We start from the raw sequence: 15,894 nt of genomic DNA on the forward strand, positions 1-15,894 counted from the left end.
AATTTAAATTGTATTTAAAATTTTCATGACCAAACTCTATTTTTTTTTAATAAAGTAAAAAATATGAAAAAAATCTGAAGGGCCTTTCTCACTTGTTGGAAGTCATATAAGGTTTTCTTTAATCGACAAACAAGGAAGAAGTCTACCACACCAACCCTTTAAGAGATAGGAACTCCAACACAATGGTAAGAAAAAGTCACTACTAAATGGATGTCGTAGATTCTGAAGTTGGGCATTATTAATATCTATATATGATAGTAAATAAATAAAAGGAAGCATCCCCTAATTAGGCATTCCTCAACTGCACCTTTATGCAACTCAAAATAAAAGTAGTACTATTTCCATAACTTACTTTATAGTAGCACAAATTATTCAACCAAAACCCCCATTCTCCCAAAATGGCTTTCTTTCCTCCTAATTCTCAATTGATGAATTGTGAGTCTAATAAAAAACTTCAACCAATTATTAATTTTTCTTCCAAGGAGGATAATGAAGAAATTAGTGATAATAATTTGCATGAAAATTGTTACATTGTTGGGATCAAAGAGTACATAACAACTAGAAATCTTCACTTATCTAAGGTAATTTCTAGAGAAAAAAGAGCAGCTGTTTTGATATGCCTTTTTCAAGGCCTTGAAGGTGAAATTCGTGTAATTTTAACCAAAAGATCCATGAAACTTTCCACTCATCCAGGTAATTAATTTCTCTATTGTTTTGCATTTTGATTAAAAATAAATAAATTGAATCTTGATCATTGTTGCTCATGATGAGTAAAATGATTAAGAATCATTAGCACCTATGTGGTTAATGTAATCTTGGATTAGTTGTTAAAATATAAAGCTAGTCATATTTGAGAATTCGTAAAGATAGCCAAGTAACTTTTATCCTTTTATCTTTTTCTTGGAAGGAAATGTCTCCCAAGTTAGAATATTTTTTTGGCAACAACTTAGCTGAAAGTTGCATCGAATAATCTTGAAAATGAGTGATTTTTAACTTTTAACCTTCACTTGCCAATAGGCGAAGTTTCTAAGGTCAAAAGTGTTGTCCAAAGGGCAAAACTTGTTAAACCTGAAGTTTTGTCCACGAGGCATGTTTGGTCCACATGCATGGGGCATATTTGAGGACCATCCACCTCCAAGTTCATTCTTATAAAACATTCATAATCTAGGTATATTTTTTTAAATTAATGTACAATTTTACATTTTATATGCACCAATAGTAAATAGTTTATACATTTTCAATGTATTTAACTTCTTGTAAAAAATTATTTACGTTGCTTTCAATGTTACCAAATTATGATTACTATAGACAATTAATCATTTAATTAGATGTTAAAAAAAACTATGCATTACATATCCAATTTTTGGCCAAAAAAATACATATGGACCCTTTTAATGACACTATTAATTAAATAGAGAATAAACACTTTATAGTATATGATTTTGTAATGATGAAGGAGAGGTAGCATTGCCTGGTGGAAAGATGGATGAAGAAGATTTAGATGATTCTGCCACTGCTCTAAGAGAAGCAAAGGAGGAGATTGGTTTGAAACCCAATCTTGTTCAAGTCATTACTAATCTTGAACCATTCATATCATTGGTATATTCATCACATCTTTAAAAATATTATATATATATATATATATATATAAAATTTAGTTTCACTTCTTTATATTTCAACAATTTATATTCCAAATTACTTCCTACTTTAATACATAAAATAACAACATAATACATAATTGTGTCCTTAAATTAACTTAGTCTCAACTGTCATCTACACCCTCCAAGTTTGAGTCTACACAAGTAGACACATAAATTTGTATAAAGTTGAACAAGTAGAAACATGTGTCTTACGTGATAATTCGCGTCCTACATGTATTATGCTACATAAGACGTGTGTGTCTAGTTGTTCAATTATATACTAGAGGTCAACTGAGGCTAAGTTAAAAGACACGATATTATAGCTAATATAATTGGTAGTAGAAAAGTATTCACCATAAGTACGTACTATGTGTTATTATTGCAGCACCTACTTACGGTTGTACCAGTAGTGGGGCTATTGTCTAGAATAGAAGAATTTAAGCCTCTACTTAATGCCGACGAAGTTGATGCTATTTTTGATGTACCCTTGGATATATTTCTCAAGGTATTTATTCACTTTATTATATGCTCTTTTATTTTTAGGTTTTATGTCCTAATATTATAATTTTGTTTTATTTTAATCACTCATAAGGTAATTGCCACTTGAAGAATGTAAAACATTTAGTAGTTTTTGTTTTGCTATGGGCATAATACATAAATATGTCATTTAATTAGGTTTCAGCTGACATTTACGTCCTCTTACTTTGGGTGTGTATAAGTAGGCACTTAAACTTGTATACAAGTAGACATACGTCCTGCGCTACATAAAACATGTAGGACGCTACATAGGACACAAAATTGTTATGTAGGACTCCATGTAGGATGAATGTGTCTGTATGTTCAATTATATACAAGTTTAAGTGTCTACTTGTGCATACTCAAAGTTGAAGGGGATAAATATCAGCTAAAACCAAGTTAAAGGGCATATTTATGTATTATGCCTTTTTATTATGTATTACCCCAATCACTCTGTCCCAATTTATGTGACACATTTTGTTTTTCGAGAGTGAAACAGTTTTGACCGAAAATTATTGTTCATGGAATCTTCAAATTTTTTAAAATGAAATTTATATATTTGTAAACTACATAAAAATACTATTCATTATTCAAAATATTTAAACGATATATGAAAATTTACGGTCAAAGATAGGCTTGTTCAAATTTCAAAATCCAAAATGTGTCATATAAATTAAGACGGGAGAGTATATGTCGGCATGAAATGAATTCAAACAACGAAACAACATCAATGTGATTTCATTTAGTTGATCACAACTTATTAGAGACTAAGACGTAATTAATATTGTTACAGGAAGAGAATCATCGACGTGTGGAAAAGGAATGGGGAAGATGGAAATATGTATGTCACATATTTGAATATGAGTCATCAAAGAAAGGAGTTTACCAAATAGGGGGATTGACAGCAAGCATTTTGATTCATGCTGCATCAATCATTTATCAAACAACTCCTTCTTTTTCTGAATATCTTCCTGATTTTAGTCAATTGCAATTCACCCTAAACATGAATTAAGCACTTGGGTGACATATTTTATTTTTAGATTTCTTATGAAAAATAAGTTATTGATTATGTATAAGTCTAAGAGATGATGATTTATAGACTATAAGTTTCAAAAGTAGTCATCAATAGCAAAGTTGATGATGTTATGAACTTTACTACTTATATACTAAAAGAAGAAAGGATCACATGGTCCAAGGAATTTATTGTGAAAATTATTTGTGGAAATTTCATGGGTTAGTCAATTTTGGACCCTGTAGTAATATAAGTTTGTTTATCTCATTAATATTTGTTATCATTTGAAATGTTAGAGAAATGTTAGTTGTTTTTCGTTAACAGTTAAAAGTCAAAATATTATTATTGGACTTCAACTCCACGTAAATTACGTGGACGTTCAAGTAATATAGTGATAATAGTGAAGTGTCATAATAGTGGCACAGAGCTACAATTTTTATTAATGTGTCAAAATTTAAAATAATAAGCACACAAAAAATGAAATAAAAATGCTAAAGTAAAAAAACCTTGAGCCAGGTTTAAACACTTGACCTACCAATAGTTGAGAGCTTTTGCAACACCTCAACCATTGTTTTAACTCTTCACCTTGAATCAAGAGGTGTCAATAGAAATATATATATATATATATATATATAACATAATTTTCCTACAAAGAAATATCACTTTACACTCCTCGAACAAGATAGCTCTGCCCCTACTAGTACCATAGGAATTTATTATTATCTTCTACTATATATTCAACCCGAAATGAATTCTCTACTCAAGAATTATTTTTCAAGAGCTTTGAATGTTTTGCTTAACTATGCTTAATCTACAATATTTTTTTCTCAATTGTCATGCTGAGATGTGTAAATAGATATCCTATTGTTAATTGTATAATAAAGTAATTACAAATAATATGAAGTGAATAACACATACAATATAATCGAAATAATCAGTCAACAATGAGGTGAAAATAAAGAAACTAGATGAATCTCGTGCTCCCATATCGCTCCAATTGCATTCTTGCTCTCTCCAAAGATGTATAATCATTCAAAAATGAGTTCTTAAGCATATAATTATTTTATACCTCATTTGTGCAATCAATCTATTGAATAATAACAACTGAATAAATAATAATAGACTAACCGATTTTAAGTATCATAAGTTGAAAAAAGACTTAAACATTAAAAAAGTTAATAATCCGATCCATGTACCTCTTATGGTTTAAACCTAGTCTGGCCCAGTACCAATATCCTAATTTCAAAAAGGGGAAATTACGCGATTAACAAATTTATACTACTTAATTACTCATCATAGCTATAGTTTGCTATAATTACCACTTGCGACTAACATTATACATTAATTATGTGGGTTGTCTTCGAGTTTGTATAATTACCATGTTTGTGTATGTATTATTCGCCAGAATATACAAATACATATTTATAATATACAATTATCTAACCGATATACATATACAATTCACCTCTCTCCCACTCTCTGCCCTCTCTCGCTCTCCTCCCTCTCCCAATCTCGCTCGCATCTCTCCTCCCTCTCCCAATCTCGCTTGCCATATATACAAATGCATATGTATAATATACAATTATCTAACCGATATACATATACAATTCACCTCTCTCCCACTTTTGCCCCTCTCTCGCTCGCCTCTCTCCTCTCTCTCCCAGTCTCCTCGCCACTCTCCTCCCTATAACATGTAGCTACGAATTGTAATTATCGAACTATAGCTATGGAGAGTAATTAGGCTATTTTTGAGTGGCTATATGTAAAAGTTCGTCTTTCAAAAAATTCTACTGGATCGGATTGATTCTGTCCGGCCCACATAATAGGCTTACTAATTTGTTAAAAGAGAAAATTACTAATTTTATTTTATTTTTACACAATAAATTTATTATTTTATTTTTTAGATTTAAATATTTTAAATATATGGGATGACCCAATATTAAGATTTTAAATAAATAAAAATTGTATTTTAGAACAAATAAATAACTAATTAGTAACAAAATCAATTTAATTAAATAGGGGTTAAGAGTATTCTTAGACCAAAAAGATGGAAGGAGGGATATCTTTGAACCATGAACAAAGGTAAGAGGTATTTTTAGACCAAAAGGTGGAAGGAGTGTATTTTTGAGACATTTCCAATAGGTTAGGAATATTCTTGGCCATTTTCCCGAATAACAATAAATCCTATACAATTATTATTTTTTCTATATAAAGACCATATGTATAGATTCTATCTCTTGGGATCCATGGCAACTTAGGATTCTCCTGCTGTGATTCTATTATTTTTCCATACAAATAAGTAAATAATTAATACACAATATTGAATTGGTTTTTATGCCTATTATTTTTGGATGTCTTTTGAATTTTTTTTGTCTATTATTTTGATTTATTTATTTTTACTATTTTCTTGGATCAAGTCTATTTTAGTTGGAAAAAGATTCTCAAAATTTCTTACAGATATAGTCAATATCTAATATCATTAAAATAATAATATAATAATTGAAGAAAAATAGTGAAAACACAATTTTGTCTAAAGAGAAATTTTGTAATGAAAGTCAAAAAGTTCCATCAACATTATTAAGAATCTTCATAATTTTAATATAATATAGACTGTTGATAGGATAAATTAAAAAATATAATATAACTTTGTTTAATATTTTAAAACTTTAAATTAAATTATTTAAAGCTTATTATCTACCAATAAGAGTTTTAAAAACAAAAATCAAGGTATGTTATTAGAACAATTGGTCTTACAGTTCTTCCATATTTCTTGTACCTTTGAATATTTTGGACTTTGGTTAGGAATATTAAAGATCGCAGCCTTATTTTTTTGTACTTCCCCTCATCTTCTTTTAAAACCCCTCATCTTCATTTTGTTTGAAGAGCTCACTTTGCCTAATAAACAATATTTTCTTTTTGTTCAAATATCTCACTTTGCCTAATAAACAATTAGGCTACAATTTTCTCTGTGTCTTGAACATTTTTGGTTAGGAATATTAAAGTTGTGACTTAAGTTGACACATATATGATCTTATATATATATATAAGATGTTTATAAAATATATATATAAGGTGTTTATAAAAATAAAAATAAAAGCAAAAATAGAAGTGCAATACAAATTTCTACATCTCTCTTATTTACGAAAAATATATTTAAATTGTGAAAATTCATACAGTAAATTGTAAAAACTACATTAATTGTATACTTTTTCACAATACATTGGGTTATTTATGTGATGAAACAGATTTCCCAATCTGTCCATTGAAGAGGAGAGTACTCACTCTCATGAGCTTTCCCAAAAGAGGGACTTTTTGGTCAATAATTAATTGAAGAACAATAAGTCGCCCAAGAACATGGACAAGCTGAGTTTTTGATCGAAAAAACAATAAACCTTTCAGAAAAAAAAAATAAAGGGAAACCAGATCTCTCAAAAGAACAATTCAAAAAAAAAATAAATAAATAAAGGGAAACACCAGATCTCTCAAAACAACAAAAATAATAAAAAAATATGAACAAAAATAAGTAAGTTGTTCATGTTCCTCTCTCTCCTTCAAAGAGCAATATTATCAAAATTGTAATCTTTAAATAGAATTTTTTAATGAAGCACAAAAGTTAAAAGATATAGATATTGTATAAAATGTTATTAAGACATGCTTCTAATAACATTTTGTTGAAGTTGTTTTCATGTATGAAAAAGTTAGTAATCCACTCCATCACATTATTTTCATTTTTCCTATCACATTATTTTCATTTGTTTAATGTCACACATACGTTGAAATACAACAAAAACAAAAACAAAAAATGCCGCATACCCATAATTTTTGTCTTAGCCACAATTCTCCCTTGGCCAAACCTCACTTTTTTTTTTTTTCTTTTCAATTTATTTATATAGAAAACTACATTTACCATATACTAAGCCGCATAATACAAATTGTAGCAGGTAGGAATCAAGGATGCAGCATTTTCCAAACACAATAAGAAGTTGAACAAATTAAACTACGATGGTGATCTCATGTATATATGTCACTTGTTGTAATTGTTTATTACACTAGCTACTTCAACTTTTCTTGTCATAAAGTTGCATGAAAATATTTGGAAAATCATAGATTTAAAATATTGCAGTCAAAACAGCCTCTCCAAGAACATGACCCTCCACAGCTTCTAGTAGTTTATCCTTTGTCACCTGCCAATCATCCAACAAACCACATTACATTAATAATCGAAATATAATGTGGAGTCAAAAACTTTGATGCGTTACTTTGAAAATTCTAGAGATCATAATATATCATATATACATTTGTGTCAAAATGTGGAACCTTATCATGAAAGTTCAATCATGTTGGATGATTTATTGACTTATTTTAAGTGCTTTTAAACTAAAATAGTTTTTAAGCACTTTTAAAGTGGTTGAATAAATTAAAAAGGGACTTAATTTTAAGTCAATCCAAACAGACACTTACTAATATAAATTACCATTAATCAAAGATGAAAAAATCAATCCAAATATATAATTACTTGCTAATCCAAAATCTCTATTTTCATTTGTTATCTTTTTTTAAATTTTTTTTTAAAATTATATAAAAAATACTATAAATCTCAATAATTAACTAACTTCGGAATATACCTTGTTTCCAAGTTTGAGCTCATCATCCAAAGCAAAAAGCTTAAACTCAAATCTATGACCATGATTTGGCAACTTAGGTCCACGCCATCCTGGGACTTTCTCATCATTAATTCCTTCTTTAACATGACCATAATCTCCACCTAATTCTTCACCTTTACCAGAAAATCCTTCCGGCAAACCCTTTAAACTTGGTGGAATATTAGTCACAACCCAAATAACCCATGGTACAATAGGTGCATCAATATCTTGCACTACTAGTGACAAACTTTTAGTGTCTTGTGGTAAATTGTACCATTCTAATGGTGGTGACATATTTCTTTGTGCACCTTGACCTTCAAGTGTGTATTTTCTAGGTAATTTTCTTTCATGATTTATGTTTGGTGATACTAGTCTAAACTCATCACTTGCATTTGCCATTTTTTGTGTGAAGTTGTTTGATTTTAGATTTGTATGGATGAGAGGGAAATATAAATAAGGGATTTGATGACATTTGTCCTAATTACAAGGTTTGTGTTGGCATGAGATGTTACACGTTGTGTCATACGTGTTTTTAAGTCATTTATATTTAGTTGACACTTCTTGAGCCATCACTAGAGTTTCTCAATTATTCTATTTATTTATACCTTCTTCTCGAAGAGATAGGGAAAAAGGTGGGAAAAAAAAGAGATTTTTATCTTTTTCATGAGTGACGGATTCAGAATTTATTATTAATAGTGATAGATTTAACAGGTTAGTGATTTTTTATTTTATTTTTTTAAATTAAAATACGCTGAAGCAAGCTGCTCCTTTTATTAATTAGAGATTCTGTACAAAATTAATTGAACCAACAAATTAAAGCAACTAACAAAAAGACAAATAAAATCTCTTGGTCCAGTCCATTAACGTAACTGACCAAGTTTCTATGATGTTCCATGCTAAGCAGATATTCTTTCTTAATTAGCTCATCCTCTTCTTTCCTCCTTTCCCAATTTCTCCTTTCTTTTGTTCATTTTAGCTTCTTTCTGTTTTGGGTTACCTCCATTTTGAACGCAAGAGACAATTTGAAAGGCAATTATTCTTGCGCTACACTTTGTTGTTTGTTAGAGGCACGAAGTGGGTTTAAGATATAAAATATAAAACTAAAATGTGGCAATAAGGATTCAAACTCGGGTTGGCTGGGAAAATTGAACCCTCTTCACCACTCGGCCAAGGGCCACACTTGTGTTAATAGGGTCAAAAGTTAATATATACATATAAAATTTTAAAAACTGATAAAATATATATATATACATATGGTATTATTTTTCAACAAAGTGGATTGATATGAACCCACTTGACCCATTGTAGGTCCGCCCCTGATTAGAGGTTCAAAACTAATATATGTATGTGTATACGAAAAATTTACCTTATACGTATAATATAATTTTTTTATAGAAATTATTTGAGTGAATCCCCTCCACCCCTAGATCTGCCCCTATTCTTAACCATAAGATTGTTGCTGGCATGGGACTGGGGACGGGACGGGACGGGGGTCATTTTGGCCGGGATTTTGGGGGGATCGGGATTGGGGGATAAAAATTCGTCCCATCCCGTCCCATTATATATACGGGATGGGACGGGACGTGGAATTTTTATTTTTTTTATATGTTTATTTATTTGTATTGAAATTATATGTTATTGAATAACATTTTTAGTTTATTTAGTTTCCAATAACATTTTTAGCTAATAAAAAATGCTTAAGTTTTCAAATTTCAAGTTTCAAGTTTCAAGTTTCAAGTTTTAAATTTCAAATTTGAGAAGTTCAAATTTGTATTTTAAAAGAATTTAACTTGAAATTTCAAATGTCAAATTTCAATTTTTAAATTAAGTATTTTAAAGTTAGTATTTTAAAATTAAAATTAAAATGCAAGACAATAATTATATAAAAAAGACTAGAATAAAGACTTCAAATTTATTCAATAAAATCTAATTGCAACTTAGAACTTAGAAGTTACAATTACAAATATTAGTGGAGTAACTAATCTATGCAGCCACTTTCTAGGAAGGGTTCTGTTTCAATAAATTCTCATATGTAAAACTAATATTTGTTACAAATATTAGATGAGTAACTAATTTACGCAGCCACCTTCTAGGAAGGGGTCTGTTTCAATTAGTTCTCGGATGTAACATAATATTTGTATTCTCCTTTAAAATTCAATTCTAATTGTCGCATCATATCGACGGTAACATCCTCCGGTGTTGGCAAACTTGCTAGAAATTCTTGTGAGTCTAATTCATCATCACTAGATCCAATTACCGCATTAATCCAAGCTTCTTTTTTGAAACTTAACCTTGGCAAATTATAATTCCTCCTCTCGGCGTTGACCCAGTCTCTAAATGAAACTGATGTTTCCAAACTTTCTTCCGTTAATGAATGTCTATGATCGCCAAGTTGAAACCTTGCAAAAGCAGCCTCTGATGCAACTGATGAAGCTTGAATAGCTAGAACATCACGAACAATTTTGCTCAAAATTGGAAATACAACGCTCCGCCTCCTCCACCATGCTAATAAATCTTCATTGCCATCTTCGTCTTCCACTGTTTCTAAAGATTGATTAAGATATTCTTCAAAATCATCACGGTTAGTAGAATTAAGACCAAGAAAATCTCGCATATAACTTGAAATTCGAGCTTTACTCTGAGGATTAAAAGTTTGACCAACTTCTCCTTGAGTATTTCCTGTAGTTATATCTTTTTCATACAAAATTTTTGCTTCTATTTTTATGCAAGACTTACAAATTTCACAAGTTGAATTTTTTTCGGTAAAATTTCTTAAGTATCATAAAAAGTTTCAACAAGTCCCTGCACACCTCGTAATTTATAGTCAGGATGACGTAAAGTAGCAGTTAAAAAATTTGAGGAATAGAAAAAAAAAAAAAAACTCAATCATACCTTCAATTACAACTCTAAATTTTTCAATTTTTCTGTATTTAGAAAATTGAATTGAAATAGCACAAATATTTATTAATACTGATGAAATAGTAGGATAATAAATTCCAGAAAACATGATTGTAGCATCATAAAAAAGTCTTAAAAATTCTAATAGTTCATTAGTTTCTTCCCAATCTTCTTCACAAATTCTCTCTAATGGGTCAGCATTATGAGCATTAAACACCATTTGTATGGGTCTTTTATATTCGTAAGCAACTGAAAACATTTCGTAAAAAGAATTCCACCTTGTTTTAATATGTCTTAAAAATTTTCTTGGTGGCAAATCACATAGTACACAACGCTCATTAAATTCCCTAATTCTAGCAGCTCTTTGAGCATAAAAAATTCAGGCAACAGCATATTCAATTTTCATACAACCACATTTAAATAATGAAATACCATCTTGTACAACTAAATTTAATACATGTGCAACACATCTAACATGAAAAGAATTATCATCAATTGAACATAATCTAGTTTTTAACATACTAGCAGCGTTTATATTATTAGATGCATTATCTAATGCGACAGACATTATTTTATCTATAAGCATGTAATAATCTAGAACACTCAAAATATTTGAAGCTAAATATGCACCAGTTTTTTCTCTACACATTCTTTATACCTTAAGATTCTTTTTTGCAAATTCCAGTTATGATCAATTCAATGTGTTGTAACAGTTAAATAATCACGTCCATTAACACTACGACCCATGTCCGAAGTTATAGACACTCTACAATCTAATGTGCTAAATATACAACGAAGATATTGACAATGTTTACCTTGATATACAAAAACATCAGATTTAACAGTATTTTTTGAAAAACCTCTATAAGTAGGATTATAAGTTTGTTGAATATATTTAATAAAACCGGGATGTGAAGGAAAACTATAAGGCAAATCACAAACAGAAACCATTTTAGCTAAATTTTTGCGATCTCTTTCCTTATTATATTTACATTGTGTTAGTGGACCACCAGGGTTAGAAGGATCTAATGCTCCTTGAACCATGTTAGAAGCCCCTACCAATTCATTAACATTAATATCAAAATCATTAACTGGAATTCCTTTTTTTCTATCAGCTAATGATTTAGCTTCTTTATATTGAATCAGCACACAAGATAATAAATGTCTATTTAAGCCCCTCGTCCTACCTTAATTATATGTAAAGTGTAATATAAAAATAATAATAACACAAATTAATGATGAAAAATAAAATATAAATATTATGAAACGAATGTACCAAACGTCTGCGTTAATAGCAGACGTTATAACCGATTCTTGAAGCTTGTAGTTTGTTGTAACTTGTAATTTGGAACTCCAATACTTGATAGCAAATATGGGAATTATATATATTATGATATAATATGAAAATTTAGAATTGAAATATATGTATTATCACTATTATGATATAATATGAGACTTAAATGGAATAAAAAATTGAGACTTAAGATTGAGAGGATATAGAAAATAGATGAGAGAATAGATGATTTTGTAAGAAATAATAAGGGGTAGAGGGGTATTTATAATATTAAAAATGGGTTAAAGTGTATTTATGATAACTTGAGGGTTTAAATTAAAGTTTTAAAAGTAGGGGGGTGATAGGGGGTGGTAGGGGGTGTTGGGGAAATAAAAAAGGTAAATAAATCCGTTGGGGGGCCCACTAGCCGTTGCCCCAACGGTCTCCAACAGATATAATTTTAAAACAAAAAATTTTTAAAAAATTAAGGGGATCCCGCGAAACCGGCCGGTTCAGCCGGGACCAAAGGGTGAACCGGCCCCTAACCGGTCCCCTATCCCGATCCCCGCCTAACCCGCGAGAAAATACGGGACCGGATCTGGCGAGCCGGTTCTCGAACCGGTCGCGGGCCGACCCGGTCCCCCTGCCAGGCCTACATAAGATTGTTACGAAATAAGAATTGGAAAATTTACTCGTATGTACGATATATTTATTATTTGTAGTTATAATTTTATAAAATTGTATTTTATAATTTACTCCATTTTCTCTAGCTTAAATTGTGATTACCCAAAATACCAATTAGTTTAACCATTGATAGATTTTATTAATGAGAATGTTTCACCATAGACTGTTATTATTTCTGTAGTTCCACCAATGTTATGAAGGCATTATAAATGTCCTAATCTTGCTGGAAAATCACAAGCGAAAGTTAAAATTTTATTTTTATGAATTTTAAATTTTATAATAATAATTTAAAGTGTTAATAACTAAATTTTAAATATTTAATATTTATATATTCAATAAAATTTTAATACATTTACATTATTTGAATAAAAATTATTACTAGATTTAGGTAAATCCATATCAAAACTTCTAGCTCCTTCCACAAAGAAAACATAAATTGTCCAAAAATAAAAATGGAAGTATATTTCTTCTCAACTTACAAAGAGCACCCAAAAGGGAATTTGAAAACATTAATTAATTTTAAAGATAACAATTCAGTACACAAAACAAATTAAGAAAATTTGGAATTTAAAGGGCTATTTTTTTACTTCAAAATGTAGGCTTCCTACTCCATTTAAAAGTTTTGAACTTAATCTTCGTGGACTTCTTTTCTTCTTCCAACATTTTTTTTTCTTCTCTCTTTTCGTCAATTATCTAGATGATTTGGATAAATAAGAAAAAATACTTTAAACTAAAATATTTTAATTCAAAATAGACCAGGTTGCAAATAAGGACGACATGATACTAGATTGAAATCTCATTTGATTCTTTTGGCCAATCGAGACGTTATGTTATTGTAAATTGAGAGTTTCACATATAACTTTATCTGTATTACTGAATTATACATATGAAATTATTTGACTTCTTTATATTTAATTTGTTATATTATGTGTGAAGTGTTTATAAAGATAAATAATTATGTCATCAATTTTTTATTAGCGCCAAATTGTTATAACTATTTCATCTTTGTTTGTTCGATTCATTTATCTATATAAATCAAAAAGACAAATTCATGAATCAAAGTCAAAGTTGATCAAATGGACCAAATATTTTCTATTTGGATATTTTCTAAAAACAACAAATCTACCTTCAAAGACGATATAATACCCCTAACCTCCCAATTTTGAGTCCCTCTTTGATCTCCTGCCTCTACATTTATTTATTAATCATATATATATAAACTTACACAAAATATGTCTCATAACATTATCCCCACACACTGGCGGTTTAAAATCGAATTGAAATCGATAATTCGAACCAAAAAAAAGTTATTGGTTTATGAGTATTGGGTTATTGGCTTAGCAGTTTTGATAACAGTTTTGATTTTTTTGTTATCGGGTTATTGATTCTTAACGATTTGAGGTGTTTTCTTAACGGGTTAATCGATAACCCGATAGTAAATTAAATAATTATATTTATATCATTTTGTATATAAAGTCTTTGACTTAGAGTTTGATTTTCTACTTTTATTTCTGATTGTCTCAAACACTTGGTTATTCTACAATGTAAAAATGTTTGTTTTTGAGCAAGATGTAACTTGTGAACTCATGTGTATAGTTCATTTGGTTTGTCACTTTGTTTCTAAGTGATTTTCAATGTTTTTTTTTAAATGTCAAATCTTAACGGTTAAACCGATAATCGAACCGATAAAAATCAAAAACCGATAAACCAATAATCGATAAGTCAATAGCTTAATGGTTCTATAACGATTTAACATTTGTATAAATCGATGACCAATAAGCCAAATTGATAAACTTTAAAACCAAATTGAACCGACTGATACACAGCCCTACCACCACGAAATTAATTTTCAAAGATTAGTTTCACAATAGTGGACCAAAACAAAATTCAAATGCCACCGTAATTAAAGGAAAAAATGTTGAAAATATTGGATGAATTTGTTGGACATGTCTGTGAGTTATCACATGCGTTGGGCTGTCAATATTTCAATTCAGTGTCCCATCCAAAACAACATTTTTCATTGGTTCCTCCTTTCCACTTTGATTCACAATATTTTATAACTAGATATAAGTGCCCGCACAATATTTACTCCATCCCAATTTGTGTGACACATTTTGAATTTCGAGATTTAAATAAGTCTATTTTTTACCATAATTTTTTGATATATCTTTTAATTATTTTGAATTATCAATTATTGAGACTTATAGTACTTTTTATGTAGTTTACAAATATATAAATTTCATTTTTAAATTTTTTTTTTGAAGATTCCATGAACAAATCTCGATCAAACTTAAACTGTTTGACTCTCGAAAAGCGAAATGTGTCACATAAATTGGAACGGAGGGAGTATTTGTTTTGTGTCATTTGATGTGACATAGATAAAATTCAAAGAGTAATTAAATTTTGATATAATTTTTAAATATTTTAAGTTGTTAATTATAGTAATTTTTACCTAATTTTTAAATAATATATATTACTTTCCTTGTCTCCATATATATATATATAGCATAAATAGAATTTCAAGAGTCAATATGTTGTTAATAATTGAGATTTACAATATTTTTTACGTAGTTTTCAAATTAAATAATACATTATTACTTCTCTTGTCCCATTTTATGTGACACGAATATATTAATTTTAGTTGTCAATTATCATGATTTATAGTATTTTTTATGCAATTTTTAAATATATAAAAAATTAAAAAAATAAGACAAACAAATTAAAACGGAGAAATTAGTAGGCAAATATATATGCAAGTGTGGAACCACACAGGTGAAGCAGGCAAACCGCCACATGTGTGGTTATCCACACTTATATAAAAGCAGTAAATTTTGTTGTCTCATTTTATGTGACAGGGATAAAATTTAGAGAGTCAATTAAATTTTGATATGATTTATAAATATTTTAAGTTGTTAATTATTGTAATTTTTACGTAATTTTTAAATAATATATGTTACCTTCCTTATCCCAATATATATAGCACAAATAGAATTTTAAGAGTCAATATGTTGTTAATTATTGAGATTTACAATACTTTTTACATAGTTTTCATATTAACTAATACATATTACTTCTTTTGTCCCATTTTATGTGACACGGATATATTAATTTTAGTTGTCAATTTTATAGTATTTTTTATGCGATTTTTAAATATATTAAAAATTAAAAAAATAAGACAAATAAATTAAAACGGAGGAAAAAAAATAATATATATATATATATATATAT

The 15,894-nt window shown here is 29.0% G+C and overlaps 2 protein-coding genes across 2 annotated transcripts; one reads left to right on the forward strand and one right to left on the reverse strand.

Annotated features, from left to right (window-relative positions):
- Positions 1–398: 398 nt before the first annotated feature.
- LOC125869982 (nudix hydrolase 15, mitochondrial-like) lies at positions 399–3,168 on the forward strand. Its single transcript, XM_049550359.1, has 4 exons — positions 399–693; positions 1,457–1,599; positions 2,026–2,145; positions 2,950–3,168. The coding sequence occupies exons 1-4, from the start codon at positions 399–401 to the stop codon at positions 3,166–3,168; spliced, it is 777 nt and encodes a 258-aa protein (XP_049406316.1).
- Positions 3,169–7,146: 3,978 nt separating this feature from the next.
- Positions 7,147–8,210, reverse strand: LOC125871477 (uncharacterized). The gene is made up of 2 exons (XM_049552068.1): positions 7,794–8,210; positions 7,147–7,352 (listed from the first exon to the last, which is right to left on the reverse strand). The coding sequence occupies exons 1-2, from the start codon at positions 8,208–8,210 to the stop codon at positions 7,278–7,280; spliced, it is 492 nt and encodes a 163-aa protein (XP_049408025.1). The 3' UTR covers positions 7,147–7,277.
- Between the last annotated feature and the right edge of the window lie 7,684 nt (positions 8,211–15,894).

Source organism: Solanum stenotomum, chromosome 7, assembly GCF_019186545.1.
Source record: "Solanum stenotomum isolate F172 chromosome 7, ASM1918654v1, whole genome shotgun sequence".
Taxonomy (NCBI): Eukaryota; Viridiplantae; Streptophyta; class Magnoliopsida; order Solanales; family Solanaceae; genus Solanum; species Solanum stenotomum.

Bases quoted from the DNA above. Each gene is read 5' to 3' on its own strand.
- LOC125869982 (XM_049550359.1), top strand. From the start codon at position 399: ATGGCTTTCTTTCCTCCTAATTCTCAATTGATGAATTGTGAGTCTAAT. The intron at 1,600-2,025 runs GTATATTCATCA...TTATTATTGCAG, and splicing joins TTGAACCATTCATATCATTG to CACCTACTTACGGTTGTACC. The intron at 2,146-2,949 runs GTATTTATTCAC...ATATTGTTACAG, and splicing joins CCTTGGATATATTTCTCAAG to GAAGAGAATCATCGACGTGT.
- LOC125871477 (XM_049552068.1), bottom strand. From the start codon at position 8,210: ATGGCAAATGCAAGTGATGAGTTTAGACTAGTATCACCAAACATAAAT. The intron at 7,353-7,793 runs GTATATTCCGAA...GATGATTGGCAG, and splicing joins AGCTCAAACTTGGAAACAAG to GTGACAAAGGATAAACTACT.